Source organism: Acipenser ruthenus, chromosome 8 (assembly GCF_902713425.1).
Source record: "Acipenser ruthenus chromosome 8, fAciRut3.2 maternal haplotype, whole genome shotgun sequence".
Lineage (NCBI taxonomy): Eukaryota > Metazoa > Chordata > Actinopteri > Acipenseriformes > Acipenseridae > Acipenser > Acipenser ruthenus.
The window spans coordinates 61,058,820-61,075,398 of NC_081196.1; the positions used below are offsets into that span (position 1 = coordinate 61,058,820).

Below are 16,579 nucleotides of genomic sequence, written 5' to 3' on the forward strand. Positions count from 1 at the left end.
AAAAACTAGTTATTAACTCCCTAGATCATACTTTAAAAAATAAAAATAAACACATTACAAAATGGTTGCTATCAGTATTGACACCAAATCTATGAATACGAATGTCATTCCCTTGAGTAGCATACCATACATGTTGATTTAAATAAGGTGCTTGGTCCATAGGCCAAAATGCAGTTCTAGTTCTGACTCCAATTAAGCAATGCTGGATCAAGTTGAAGAGTGTGATGACAACATCCTGAAGTACTGAGCTGTTGAAACTGATCGGATGAAAGGCAAAAAAATATCCATAGGCTTGTGCGTAAAGTCTTGCACATGTTATGACAATTAGTCTGGAAGCTGTGACAACTCCTAATATGTATGTCAGAATAAACTGTATTATCACACAATGATATAGCTAGCTACGTGCAAAAAAATAAAATGAATAATGTATGGATCAGAATATACTGTATTATAATACTGTATTATCACACAATGATATAGCTAGGTACATGCAAAACAAATATAAATAGTATAATGTATGGGTCAGAATATATTACCACAGAATATTATCAGCAGTATTGCACGAGTGGCACAGCCACAATGTTATATTGTCCCAAAGGACATCACTTTTCATTTGTATTTAGGAATTCATTTTAGGTTTCACTTGTTAAAAAGAAACTGCACATTTACATTAAGATTACATTAACAACCCATGTTGTAGTTTTGTTTTATTAAAGCCTTTTCATCTTTGTTTTCTTCTGTTTCATTTAGCTGTGCCTCGTTTACTCTTATGTGTTACTGTTCACAGTAACTGTGGCACTTTTTTCTTTTTTTCAGGTGGACTCTACTGTCTTCAATGGGAAAGCTGGTGCTGTACCAGTTCTCTGAAGTTTAATAGTCAAATTTATTAAAGAAAATAGGAGGAATTGATATCAAAATATGGAACTGTTCTATTGACTATTTATCAATGATAAAAAGTGTCAAATTCATGGCCTACAGCCCTAACATTTCAAAGTCTCATGAAGGGACTTCATTATGGTACAGTGATAACTGTACCCACCAGTAATCTTAATAGGGATTGACTGTTGTTATTTCCAGCTAACTGGCACAGTGTTTTAAAAGGACGTCTGTTTTAGAAAGTTGTGGATTTGATTCCTCAGCTCAGCCAAAATGTTCATGTTTTGAAATCACCATAGCTTCTAAAAGTTCCTGGAATCAAACTGAAGTGCACTGAAATGCCTGAGATATACTTTTCAGCTTTAATGTTTGAAAAGGGCATAAAATACTGGAATAAATCAGTCCTGTTTTAGACTAGAGCGAGACCATAGAATGTTAACTGTGCAACCGGTTTCAGAGGCTTTGTAATTAATTCAATATGATAAATATCAATTTACACTTTGTTTTTGAACAGCTAACATTGTGTGACTGTGAAGTCATAGTGAAGATATCTTACACTATGTAAATCATGTAACACCCAGCACTTTGCCTGCCATAGTTATTACTTCAGAAGTACTTCCTACATTGGTTCAATTTTTAATGCCGGCCCCTATGGGCTTCAGGAAGCAGGAAGTTGCAGCCACATGAATTTGACAAAAGGTCCCTGCCAATCAGCAACATTGTTAAAGTCTTCTGATTGGTCACACACAGTCCCCTCTCCCACTCCAGGGATTGTATTCTGTGTGAGTCATTATGTTTTGTGCTTACCACAATACAGTAATCCGTCGCGTATCCGCCCGTCGCGTATCCGCCCGTCACATATCCGCCCTAACCGTTTATCCGCCATGATCCACCTCTTCAGCAACGTTAGTTTATTATTGAACAGAGAAGATTAGTTCAGAGATTGTAGATCCTACCAAAGTTTTCATACACTGTGTTGTATGTACTCCGTGTGCTGCCATTGCTGGTAGTGTCATGTGAGCTGTTCAGTGTGTTGATATGTAAATAAATCCTGTTGGCCTGCGGGGCGTATCAACTTCAACCTCCGTCTCGATCTCCTGCCAGTCACTCAGCAGCGAATGCACGCACCCACACGGCAGACGTCTACTCTGTCACAAGCACTAACACCTTGTATCTTTCTAAACAAGGGATTAAGGGGAGCGCCCTAATAAAAGCTGAATCTCAAAACAATAATTGTGTGATTATAGTAATTGTTACAGCTGTGTATAAAGGTTTTTAAAACAGGATTCATTTATCCGACTTTATACATATCGGCCCTTACTCTGGTCCCATCGCAGTCGGATACGCAACAGATTAGTGTACTACCAAAAATAAAAGTAGAAATGATCGCTGGATCAATGGACAATCTCTCTTCAAAATCACTGTCTCTGAGGGTAAAATGCTTTATTTTTATAGGAATAATATGTGTATTGTATATTGACAATCAGTGGCAGTTCACATTTTGAAACAATTTAGATTTATTCACACATTTGCGTGATAATTATGAATATCAGCTTGTTATGTGAAACAATTTTAAATGTGTGTAAGCACAGGTCTGCTTACCGTAAGAGTTCAATTTTTAAAACTGCACTGAAACAACATCAAACACATCCAGACATTGTTTAGTTAAAGTATGGCTATATGACTCAATTAGCAAGCTCTCCAAATGCATTATTTGCATAAATTGAGGTGCTTTACAGCTAATGTATGAACATTCAAAGATAAGTGTGAAAAGTCATGGTTACAGAATACATCAATGTAATGTGTGAAAATACTAATTATCACACTCCAAAATAGAGAATATGTATTGTCTGAAGAATTGCGTTCCCATCAGCCTATAGAATACAGAAATAGACATAATGGGCATGATCCAAAACGTGGGGGAATTCAAATCTGGCTGGGTTTTTCACCCACTAATTAAGAAAAGTCTTGTTTGTGAAATATCAGGTAATACATTATCTAGCAACAGTATCCACCACTGTTTAGATCATCACATTTGTAACTAGCATACCTGCCAGAATTTTGCCTCTTTTCCACTGTACAACCAAGCCACACTGGGGCCGTACAGAGCCCTCGCGGTGCGGTTAAGGAGAGTCTGGGTTGTTTTTCCACCACAGAGCCGAGCCTTGCTACTGGCGTCACACACAACAAAAGACAGCTGTTATTAATTATTGTTATAAATTAACTCAGTTTGCCAAACAAATGGTGTTCAAAATTTAATAGACCAACAGTACAGCTGTATCTTGTATCGCTATATTTTGTAAATACATTTAGGAATTTCTTTATGATCCACTTTACTCTTTTACAGGTTTTAACATCTAATTTTACTGATTATATCGACTTAATACAGTTCAATTACTTCCGATGAAGCGGAAAAAGGAAGGTTTTAAAAATATGATTTGCCAAAGATATCCCATCTTAAGGACAGCTTTTTTTGTTTGGGTGCTTAAAAAATGAAGCTGCGCGAGCGCAACGAGAGCCATAGTTTAATTTATGGTACAGCTGTATTTTGTTTTACTATATTTTTGTAAATGATTTTAGAATTATTTTATTGTCTGCATTTTTTTTTCTTTATATTAATATAATAAAGGTAAAGGTTGAGAAATTTGGTAGAATTTTGTGTTTTTGAGTGTACCGTACCGAGCCCTCACGGGTCAGATGTGCCAGTGGGGAAGGGGTATTTGATAGAGAATTGACTGTAGGGTCTCAATGGAACATCTATATCCAAGACTGCACACATTACTAATACCATAACATCAAAACCATCTATCCCCAGCTTCCCTGAAGGTATTGGCCCCATACCTTGGCAAATATTGAATATGATCTAAAATACTACATACTATATCGATAACCCTTTTCATTCTGATTGGACTGGGCAGGTAACACATGTATTGTCTGTGGAACATATACATTGGAACCAGTCTGTCTATGTTAAATTAGATCCTGATATTGATCTGATAAAGCCATCTGACATTTCTTTGCATCAGCCAGTTTGGCTTCTATCAGATACAGTACACTATAGTACTACTATCGACAAAACCTGGAACATTCATGAAATGTCCCCAGTGGAGTTCGTCCTAACGTTGACCAATTGTGTGACAGTGTGTCTGCACGAATGATCAAAGATGCTGTGGAATACCAACTTCATTTTCTCAGAGTCACTAGTAGGATGTGCTTTTAGCATTTCGCACTGAACAGCGGTAATGTATGTAGCTATATGGTTTAATTATATAACACTATGGTAATACACAATTGCAATACACAGTACTATAACTCTTGTACAGTTTCTAAAATATGATAATATAATACAAGCAGGCTAGATTTCTGGTCAGTAGGAAGCAGTAACCTCCAAGTTGGACATTTGTATTAGATGCTGCACTGTATTCATATTCTTTAGATGACTGTCACCACCTTGCAAGGCTAAGGCCCTGTCCACACTACATAACCGATCTCGAGAACCGTACTCGAAACGGCTCTAATTACTACAGCTCTAAGCGTCCACACTGAAGTACCGTTTCATGTTTAGTCAGGCTTAATGCGTCCACACACCATTAGAATAGTCAGTTACAATTCCCAGCAGCGCAACGAACCGTGGAAATTAATACGATAGTATCCCACCATGCACTGTATTTTATTTTAAAATAATGTGTTATGCCCCATATTAACAGAGGTCCATATTGCATAAATGAAATATAACATTGTGGAAAAAGTAAATCCGAACACAACACACACACACACACACAAGTAGGGCTTGAAGTTTTATAATTAAACTCAGAAAAAGCTGTTAATTACAAAACAATCTTTGTTTTTACCTTCATATCTTGCCTGAGCCTAATTCTGGTCCTCTTAATTTTATTTCAAACAGTGCTGACAAATTACGTAATTTGTTCATCCCCGATCCTACTTTTAAATCGCATTTCATTTTTGCAGTCGCCAAATTTAACGTTGTGTTTTTGTTATTTTCCCCACTAGTTTAACAGAGATGTCCTGACAGATTTTTTGAAGCATAAAAATGAATACCTAGTGCGGAGTGTACACTGGTAGCATGTCCTTCAGGCGCCTGCTATGAGTATTTCGCCAAACATACCACAAAGCATTTTGAGATAACGGAGGATACACAAAAAAACATTTAAACTTCTTCTTCTTCTTCTTCTTCTTCTTCTTCTTCTTCTTCTATAAGCAGACATTGTTTTACAAGAACCAATTCAGTCGCCTAACACATTATTTTTCTTAGACCGCCGCACCGTGTAACACAAAATAATGTTTGGTCAAGATCATCATCTTTTTCATTAATATTATTTTATATAGGACCTCAGCCACAACGAGTAAAATACGGTATGTGTCTCTTTCAAGTAAACTGCGTGGAGTTTTGAGGTATTAAACGCCTCCCCTCCCGAATCCTAAGAAGATATAATAAAATAACAAAGGCCCCTGCGTTTCAAAAGTAGAAGCTGTAAACGACAGCGACATACAAAAAAAAACTGCATGTTGTTAACCTGCCTTAACTTTTCAGCTACGTATGCCACATACTGTAGCCTATTAGCCCTTTTTATGTTGTCAGCTAACACCCTCTAGTGCCGAGTCCCCTGTACAGAACACTCTCCCTCTTGCGTTGCTCTCGCAGGTTCTGCTTGGGATGTCACTGCTACAGCACGGCAGGTTTTAACATCTAATCTGTTTTCCTTCAAGCAAAGAGGCTGCCCTACTGTTCCTCGTGTAAATGTGCTATTCCAACGGGAAACCACGAATATACTGTCGGACAGCGTAGCGTAGGCTTTTGTGAATGTTTTTTTCTTCTTCTCATGACAATTTGAAACACTGGATTAGAAAAGAGCAACACAATAACACACTGTACTGAACCAATACTGTGTTTCAGCTCGTATGGAAGGAAGTTGCACCACGCAAAGGTGTATCACTGCTCCCCCAAATGATACAGTAGAAGGGAACAACGTTTGGATTAAATAAATTAGGGTGGTCATTTGCAGGTTTGAACTGAAACAGCCTTTTTTTTTTAAAGACGTTTTCTATTGCACATAAACTACAGAGCGTCCCACTGGTCCGCTACTGTGCTGTCAGTGTGCTCTTGTGGAGAGCGAGTGAGTAGGCGGGGGATATGAAGATCTGCTCAGTGTTCTGATTTCAAAGGGATTAAGAACATTTTGAAGGAGAATCTGCTGGTGTTTGTTTTTTTTTTTTTTTTTTTTTTACTTTTGATGGCCGGTGGATTTTTGGGAACCTCTGTGGATGTTTTAGAAATGGGGTTTGGAGTTCAATTCTGTGTGGTCTTCCTGCTTCTCGGGGCTCTCTTTGCCACCTCTAGCCACACAAACCAAGGTAAGTCAGTGACAAATACCGCAGCTGAGCAGGATACAATGGCAGGTAAATTTCGGTGGAATGTGATTCCTCAGATTAATAAAAGCAGTTTGAGCATACTTGTGTCATTCACCCATGTAGTTTAATTAATGTGTTCCGTTATGATATGTATTAATGCAAGCACGGGTAAACTGCACACAAGGTAACTTCTGAATTCTCGATTCACTCTCTACCAGAAGGATAATCAATTATGTAGGCCTATGTGTTTTTACCATTTACAGTTTGCGTTATTAGGCTTAAATTGTTATATAAAAATAATATATATATATATATATAAATTAATAATAATAAAAAAATTCAAAAGAAAATATTATGCTTGATCGAAACACTTTTATTACCGTTAGGCTATGGTAGGCTATGTCAAAAAAACAAACAAACAAAAAAAAAAAACATAGTGACGGCTTGAATTGTAGCTTCAGATTTTAATGAATTCGTTATTATTATTTGTTTGTTTTGTTTGTTTGCTTAACATTCCCGTATACACTTTGTGGTTTTGGCAGCATTCAGTTCTGTTTCACTTTTTGTTGTCATTACATTACAAGTCCCAATGTGCGACTGGAGATCTTGCGCTTTGAAAGAGCATCTATCCATATTTGAACAAAAGTATAACTATCTTGTTTAAAAATGCGTTCTAAGACATTAACAGAAAGTATCCCTTCATTGGTGAACTTGTTCCAGGTTGTCGTGGTGTTGTGGAATTAAATACGCAGAATGCATCATGCAGCCATAGTTAGTTTTGCGGTTAATAGTTCATATAAATGTTAATGTAAAATTATTTTGTCAATAGACTGCTGTAAATCCATTCAATAAATTAGTAATTTACTCCTAACTTGCAATTACAATTAACTCGTATAATCTTAATGAGTAATAACAGAAAATATAACAAGATTTAGCCTAATAACAACACAATTTAGCATATTAATAATATGTCTCGTAAACAACGCGACGATTGCGGCATAACCGAATACATACAGATGCGTTTTGGCACATAGACTTTTGTATAATAACAGTTTTACAAAATAAATGAATGTTCGGCTGATACAATTTCATCAGGTGTTGAGAATAAATGCTGACTGGTCTAAACCCTAAATGCATTGCGTTTAGATACCCTAATTCCGTTTCTTGTAATGTTGTTCAATGTCCTGTGATTGGCCGTTTAACGTTATTGATGATTTATATAAATAAAAAATTAAAGTTAAACGTACACTGATATTCTGCAGAGCTGTGCTGTAATGCTGTGTACGTAATTGAATAGATTAGGAAAGACGGAGACAGAATGCGAGGTAACTAGTAGATATAATAGACAGATAGATAGCTGTTTATATATATATATATATATATATATATATATATATATATATATATATATATATATATATATATATATACACACATACAAACAGCTATATATCTGTATACAGTTTCAGATAAAAGTATTGGCGCCCTACACTTAATCTAAGAAAATTTAAGAAAACATGTTAAATACAAGCATTTAATGAAACATCTTTAGAAAAAAACAAAAGCACTTAAGCAAGTTCAAATATTTCTTCATGACAAAAGTATTGGCACTTTTACAATAAAAGTCTATAAAAATATAATAGAACTAATTGCAACATATATTAATTGATTGAAAACCATTACACAGTAACTAAGCTCCACTATAAAGTCAAGTACTGAACAAAGGACACAGAACACAGAAGAGTTGTATGCACACATAGATCTCACTGCAAATCCCTTTTAAAGAAAAATCATAAAACAAACCATAAAACAAACAAACCAGCAATTGTGTATTATGGCCTTTGTCATTTATTAGTGGCTAATGTTCATTAAATGCTTGTATTTTACATGTTTTCTTGAATTGTATTAGGTGTATGGTACCAATACACACACACACACACACACACACACACACATATATATATATATAGTAAATATGGACTGGAGAGGAGGGCCATAGTGGAAAATGATTGCCCTGAGGGAAGACTATTGTTACCGACAGGGGGCTATAATGCCCGAAGCCTCAGACGGAGGCATTGCACCCTGGAGGGACATTTCATTTTCCACTATGAGGTGAGTCTGCATTATATATTTAATATATCAATCAGTCAAGAAAATAAGTGAGGCAAGGTTGGGTAGTAAATATGACTTTATATATTTTGTTTAAATATAGCTGATACAGCATACATAAATAAATACATAAATAACATAAATAAATAACAGAAAATGTTTTTGAAGTTCATACCGCATAGCTCTCAAGTCTTTTTGGCGTACAGCTCTCCGTATGGCTTGCTGACTGCTGCATAATACAGTTTAGAACCTCGCTGTCGTATTTGTTTACATCGTCGAGTTGAATTTGATTGAATTTCAGAAAAAACTGTGACAGTGGTGTTTTAATCACCATTTTAGGTTTGGAGCATTTTTCTCTTGTAGCATGTTTTGTAATTCATTTTCTGGTAAGTCACAGAATCGCTCTTCAGCAGTTTTTCACATTCAGCCATTTTCTCTTGGTGTAAGGATGTTAGAGCAATTGTTCAATCTATTTTTTTCTCCTATGATGAGGTTTTAACCAATCACAGGTCAGAATTTCCTCAAAACAGCTAAACTTTAGGGCACAAGACGCGCAGTAACAAATTCTGCAGGATTCAAGAACAACGTATTATAAATACACTCTAAAACTAAAATACACACTGTATGGCCCACGTGCTGTAATGGAATGTCCTGTGCACATAGCTGTAACACTAGTGGGATGGTCTTATACTGTACGCCAGCTATGAACAAACAGTTTGCAACCCACACACACACTGAGACTCTACTGTTTTAAATGGAGTTGCTAAATATTTTATTATCAGATGATTCCTTGAAGCATGGTCACATACTAAGCTTAAACAGTGCAAGCATTTCAGTTTGAATTGATACTGTATTGAGGGATCTATACGTTTAAAAAAATGGAAGCTTGAGTACAGATCAAATAGGGAGATGCTTGGCTTGGCTGCCCCAGTAAGCTAATTCGTCTCAGGGGCAGAGCAGTTTGCTTTATTTAGTTAGTGTTGTTCTAATACTGCGTTCTTCTTGAATGTCTGCTTTCTGAATTTGCACCCTGTAGTCACGAAGGGTTACCTGAGAGGAGCTGTGAAGCAAATCTTGCAGTTCCAGCAGTTCTTTTCTTTCCTATAGTTAGCAATAGGCAAGGTGTCCATATCTGATGGTTCCTATCAAAGCATTCTGTGTTCGTCGACTCTGGATTCATCATTTGAAGCTTTTTTAGGAGATGGTCCTCCCTGCCTACATAACTCTCTACTGTGCAGTGCAGCATAGACTGCTAAAGACAAAAGAGATTATTTTTGCCTCCTACTATAGTTTAGAACTTTAATTCACCAACCAGAAAACTCCATTGCAGGGCAGTACCACACAGTAAATGACTACAGAACATTCAGATGGAATGCCTAGCTTTAAACAGAAGCAAGAGAAAACGCTAACACTTAACATGCAGTGTGTCTAATTACTGTGTATTTACAGAACAGTTACATAGTGTGTACTTGCACATAATTACTTAATTAGTTATTATGCATAGTTGTAATGTACTTAATGTGCACATCTTGTTGCCCGATATATGTAAGTGCACATTGTATCAGAAAAGGGTTAGGGTTAGGTTTAGAGTTAGGTTTAGGGTTTGGGTTATATCATGCAACAAAATGTACAGATTCAGTACATTGTAACGATGCATAATAACATTATAATTACGTGTAAGTACACATGTATTTACTAAGTAACTGCAATGTAAATGTCAACAATGTAAACCGTTACCATAAATTGTTGGATTAATGTAAAATATTCTATTAAACATAGTGCTGGGACAAATATCTGAACGAATATTTTGTATTCAGATATAAAAATCAGATGTTCGTATTCGCTACAAATGACAAAAATAACTTATTTACAGTCTCACCAGAATTTGCGCGACAGTTTCAAAAAATGGCAAATGAAAAAGAGCTCTGTGTGATATGTGAGATTAATATATATATAACAAAAACACAGAATCAACACAGCAGCTCTTGAGCCTCTATTTCAAAGTTTTAGACAGCAAAAAGTAAACAAACCAGATTATGCACGGAAAAATGCATTGTGCTGCTTTAGAGCTTTAGAGAGCGAGCCAGAGAAAAAGCAAGCACGTCATTGTGAAATGCCTCGCTTAAACAATACCCAACTTCCTGACAATGGCGTGTAGTGATTTTTATATAGAAATGTATTATATATATTTTGTTGCAAATGTGGAATGTAATAAACGAGAACCAAAACAGTGAGTTTTTTCCCTTTCAATTTACAACACCATTTCCACGTTTGTTTTATTTGAAGTGCGAAAGTTAAATTTCAGTTTTCATTTGCTTGTTCAGCTACAAAAAGGCACAAGTAAACCTCATGTTATTACTTTATGAAAATGTCGATGGCCACTGTTTACTGTGAAGAAACGGCAATGGCAAGGAATGAAAATGAATAAATAAATCAAATAAAATGTGTTGTCAACTTTATGTACTGTTTATTTCAGGAGTAAACAAAACAATGTTTAACTTGAACTGCTATTTGGCATCCTTTGTTTTGCAGTTAATTCACTGGGGTAAAGTAAGTCCTACACAACGTGTTCTTTACTCCTGGGATATTTTTCTATTTTAACGTGTTACATATTGTAAGGTCTTGCTGTAAAATAAAGGCACACACACAGGGGCCATGGCCACGCCCCCTGCCCCTGCTGCTATGCTGTCTCTGCCTGCGTTCAGAGCAATATATGGCTTTTATTACTTTTTGAAAAATTAACGAATATTTAAATTATGAGCGAATATCCGAACATGAAAATCCTGTGTTCGTCCCAGCACTAATTAAACATAGTAACCATTGTAAATGCTGCCGGATACTATAACCACCTTGTAGTACAAAGCAAAAACTGGTGTATACTTAGTATAAATTCAAAACTTTGAAGCCCCAAACTCCACACTTCCAAACTGACCAGCCAACCAAACATACTGCTTGAATCCGGAAACAGGGCTCCTTGCTGGGAAAACCAGAGGCTGGGAATTTGAGCATAAAAAACACCTGTCGAGTGCTGGAAAGAGCTTGGGTTATATTACATAGCTGTTTGGTTTGAGTTTTGGAAAATGAACAGACATTTCACCTGGAATTGGAATTAATTAAAGACTGGAGAAAACGCTTTGAAAATATGGCCCATACAATACATACAATAAATGATTGAAAATAATGCAAGCTTCAGTGTTGCAGACATTTCACACACTCGTGAATAAGGCTGTATTTTTTTCATGGTTATAATGGATTCCACGATTTCTGTGAAATTCAATTTCTGAAAGAACAGTGTGTGTGTATATATATAAATATATATATATATATATATATATATATATATATATATATATATATATATATATCACAAAAAATAAATGTTTGCCTTATTGACGCACTGTCTGTTACACTGCATTTATGAACCTGACAGCTGGTTTAGTTTGTTTCCAGTAAATGATTGAACACATTGCATAGTGCTGCACGATTTCTTTAAAATGTCTTCAACGAAAAAGGCACCAGCTGCAACAAAGATGGCAAATATTTCTGCTAAAGATCGCTCTGTCCAGTACAAGAAGGAAAGCATTTCATGGGTCTGTTGTTTTTGTGACAACGCAATTGTTTTTTTTTCCTTTAATACATAGTGTATGTTTTTAATGACCTATCTGAAATGCCTATTTTTAGACCATGAAATGCTGTGAAATAAGCCATGCTTACATTCCTGTTGTGTTTAACTTTGAGGTGCTGCTGTACTGCACTTTTTTTCTCCCAATGAGTCTAAAATCCAAATTTAAACCATGCAGTACAAACTGACAGTATTTTAAATGCGTTCTAACCAAGATTTTAAAATATATTTCTTCACAGCAATAAATGTAATGGCCCCCTTTTCTTGTGAAAACAGTTGCTATTCAGTATAGGAAGTGATTTTGTACCAAGAAGAAGGAGACTCTCACTTCAGCCGGGGTCTATCGCTTCGTCAGGGCCTTTGTAACACAATTGAAACAGAGGCAGTGGTCAAGCCTAATAACCAGGGCGGGAATAATAATGCTTTTATTAGTTAATGTTGACAGTGAAGCCCTAATACAGTGCGAGGCAGGAAGGGCCCTAACTTCCTTACTTTAGATGCTAGGGCACAGTGCAGGTCTGTCCTTTGTCAGTGCCTGATGGAACCTTTCTGGCCCTCCCCAACCATTCTGCAGGTATTAATAAATACCTACTGCTAATCGTCACTGATGGACAGGATTCCAACCGAATCACTGCCCGTCGTCCCCACGCTTACCACACATCCTCAACCCAGTGACATGAAAACAACCCCATATGGGATCTATATCCCCTTTACTTGTATTCTCATTTCTGAAATACATACATGGAGTGGCTCCAAACTCAAAGTGCCCAGTCGTGTTAGTGGTTTCCATCCTTCTTCAGGATAGTTATTATTGACTTGCCATTGGTGTTCTACTTAACTACTATTGTTTGAGCATTAATGCCCAGTGCAGCAGTCGTTGCCTGCTAGATAATTCACCATGGCGACAGTTAGGTGTTCCGAGCTGAGGCAAGTCTTCTTTAAATTTATGTTAAAAACAGAGTTCCAGGATTCTAAAAACTCAATAGCTTTAGAGGGCCTCTAGCTTAGGGTATTGACCTGTACCAAGAACCTGCTTGTCTGAGACAACCAATGAGGCTCATAGAAATTAATTAATTAAGCATCCCTGGGAAGCTTATATGTTTTTGTGAAACCTGACGCACATTACTACATCTGCTAATATAGCATAAAGCATTTCAGATGGTGACTTCATATTATCAGTGTTATGGAAGTTATTTGGGCAAAATCGAACGGTAAAGATCCAGTGCTTGTACAGCTATAATCTGAGTCAAATTCAATCATTGGTATTGTTCAAAAAAGCAGCCCTTTTTACCAGTTATTTCACAAAGCTGCCGCCACCACAGTGACAAAGGCTCACGTCTCAGAAACCATTTGAGGCAGTTACTTCAGATTTGCAGGGTTATATAACCCTTGCATACTCAATGTGTTGTTGTGCCTAATATGGCTAGCATAGTGAGGACATTTTAGTTTTTAAATGTCTAATATTTGGTGCATAGCTGCATCCTTTGATGTTCTCAGTTCTATTGTTTGTGGTTGTCCAGTAAAATTTACTGCCATTTTATTTCAATCTCTGGACAGAGAGAGTGGTACAGAACGTTTTCACATATTCATTTTATTTCATGTTTACAAACCATTCGATCTGATAATCTTCTCCATTACATTAAACCAATTTCGTAGGCTTTTAGTCTATATTTTTAAGAAAGACAGTTTGGGTTAATGTTGTATACGTCAAGTCTCCTGTGAGTTCAATGAAGGTTAAAGTGGCCAAACTGGATTTGAACCGAGATCCAGAAACCTGTATCTAAGCCTTACAACCTGAGCCGCAACTTGTTTGACAGCAACCACAAGCTTCCAAATCATTGAAACCCTGTGACGGGGTACTGCCCCGTCTTTATGATCAATGTTGGGACTGGCAGGGAGGGGGTTAAAATTCCTCCCTGCCAGGAAAACATGTGAGAATGTGGCTGGAGCCCTAATTGACTAATCAGCAATTATTGAATAATTGGGCTCCAGCCACAGGGGATAAAAGCCAGGGGAGAGGCCCTGGCTAGAAGAGAGTGGAAGGAGAGTTCTGGAAGCAAGAGTGTGTTTGTGTGTTTGTGTGTTTGTGTGTTTGTGTGTTTGTGTGTTTGTGTGTTTGTGTGTTTGTGTGTTTGTGTGTTTGTGTGTTTTCTGTTCCAGTGAAGGCAACGCCCAGCCTGGAAACTTTATTTTGTAAGTTTTTGTTTTGTGTTTGTATTTTATGTTTAAAACCTTTTTGTTTGGCCCTTGTGCTGGTTTATTTTGTATTTTTGTTTATTAAAAACTTTATTTTTGAACTTTATACTGTCTCTGAGTCTCAAACCTCGGTCAATCCTGTCACAAACCCCTTTTGCTATCACTGACATATTTCAGCACTGCCATGCAGCTTCATAATCATACAGCAGTGATGATGAGTCAGGACAGCCCTGGAAATAGAATAGCTTGTGAAGGCCCCTGCTGTTATACAGCTGTTTCCAGAGTGAGCAAAGCCGTTTCTGAAGGGAAGTAAAGGAGGAGTGAGGGCATTTCTGCCACGCGTCTAACAGGTCGTTTTCTAACTGAAGAACGCTCATCACACCAAGGGTTGTTTTAACCTTGAACAGAAGCAGTTTAATCCCACTTTTTATTCTGCAGTAGTTGGATTTGAATTAATCAGGTATACTAGAGTCTACGGTAAACACATCCATAAACTTTGTGAACGGGTGGGGAATTTATTTTGCTAGGCTGCCATAATGTTGTAATGAGAAGCCTTCTTTCTCTATGTTGGAAATTGGTGTTCAACCTTTAAAAAACATGTTTTTTCTTAAAATGTGCACAATTCTACAGTTTAAAGCTTTTCACATGTCAATAGCATGCATTTACTGTGCTGTACCACAGTGAACCACCATGGAGTTTACTATGCTTGAGAATACTGTAATCAATTACTGTAAGTAATCCATAACATTAGTAATCTGTATAAGACTGGAGACTTTGTGGATTGATGGCATGCTGTCATTGTTGCTTGGTAATGGACAGGCACCTTTGTCAAAAGAGGTTGTGCTGTTCACAGATTAATAGCAGATGTTTAATACTAGCTGGACATTCGGATTTAAAGGCATGGACAATGCATTCACTTGTCTTTTAAACTCTGACACAGTGTTCACTTGTCTTTTAAACTCTGACACTGCATTCACTTGTCTTTTAAACAATGACACAGTGTTTGAAGGACAATTCCTGGGACTCCTTTTTGTTTCATCCAGCTGGACCCCAAATTAACTGATGTGTCCAAATTACGTTTTAAAAGGTGTTGCTATCAGCTGATCAAAGCATAAACAACAGATATGTGTTTCCTGTGCTGATGAATGTCACTGCGAAAAAGAGTGAAATACTAGATTTTTTTTTTTCACATCGATTTTAAATAGTTTTCTTTAGTCTGTATTCCCATATAAGATTTTCTTCAATATATTTTTTTCTGTCTGCCAAAGTCATTTAATGTAAGCATATAGTAACACAGTGGAAATGTCCTTGGATAAGATGCTGGCCTTCACCACAGTGAATTAATTCAATCAGCGTTTTAGCTTCAGGGAAAAAAAAGCATTTTGTGAAATAATAAGTTCATGTAATTAACTGAGCAAATGCAGAAAAATATTTATTTTAGAAATAAAAGATATCACTGACGATATGCTGATCAATCAAATCAAAAACAAATGTGGCTCTGAAATAGTTTAGTTCTTGTGCCTCTTTTTAAATCCAGTACACAGTAATATAGAGCTTCATACTGTGGTTCAGGCTCCTGTAACCATGTAAACAACTCACAGGATTTGTTTTCTATTCTGTTTGTTGTGATAATCTATTAAATAAATCTCACACAGGGTTATTTGTCTCTTAGTCATTTCGTGATGGTTTTTAAGAAGGCTCAAACATCGAATCATGCAGCAGAGATCTGTTGTTGGGTTGATTGTGAGTTTGTGAGAATAATTCAGCTCTTTGTTGACTACAGTCTGATTTCAATTAATTATGAATTTAACGGTAAGCAGGCATTATTGTTTGTAACTATAAAAAATGCCTTTCAGAACCATTTGGAATGTTTCATTGTTAGGGTTAGGGGTAGGGTTAGGGTTTGTACTGTAAATGTACTGTAGCTTTAGTATTTTAACCTGCAGTACCAGCACAGCTAAAATTGTGTCTTTCTTTCAATTGTTTTAATTTGACCCCATGTAACGTAATCTCACTGCAGTTAAACTGCGACACTTTAAATACACTTCATGCCTCAGGTAGAACGTTTGACATGCTTCCTTAGTCTGTCACCCAAGTACAGTGCCTGTCACATCTCAACAGATTTCATTCTGAATGTCTCAGTCAATGAGCCTGACTTTCCAAGGCAGCAGTGCAGCCACGGGCTTTTCTGGGGTTAACTGATCAATTGTGATGTGGTTATCTTTATGTTTGGGCTCTCAGACATATTTATAAGCCTCAACAATCAAGCAGTCTTGTCTATTTTTATCACAGAGTAAAATTCCCACTGGCATGACAATGCTGGCAGGGTATTCGGGATAGTGCAGCTCTTTTGCAGAGCATACACTGGAGAGTTTGTTCATTTGTATCTAAGGGAAGTTAAGAAAG

General features: G+C 36.7%; 1 protein-coding gene across 2 annotated transcripts in view; it reads left to right on the plus strand.

The window, feature by feature from the left end:
- Window positions 1-5,567: 5,567 nt before the first annotated feature.
- Window positions 5,568-16,579, plus strand: part of LOC117407255 (ephrin type-A receptor 6) — a 206,473-nt gene continuing 195,461 nt past the window's right edge. For both annotated transcript variants that reach the window (XM_034012042.3, XM_034922865.2), the window contains exon 1: window positions 5,568-6,249. In XM_034012042.3, the coding sequence (XP_033867933.3) occupies window positions 6,129-6,249 (121 nt within the window). In that variant the 5' untranslated portion in view covers window positions 5,568-6,128. The remainder of the gene's footprint in view (window positions 6,250-16,579) is intronic.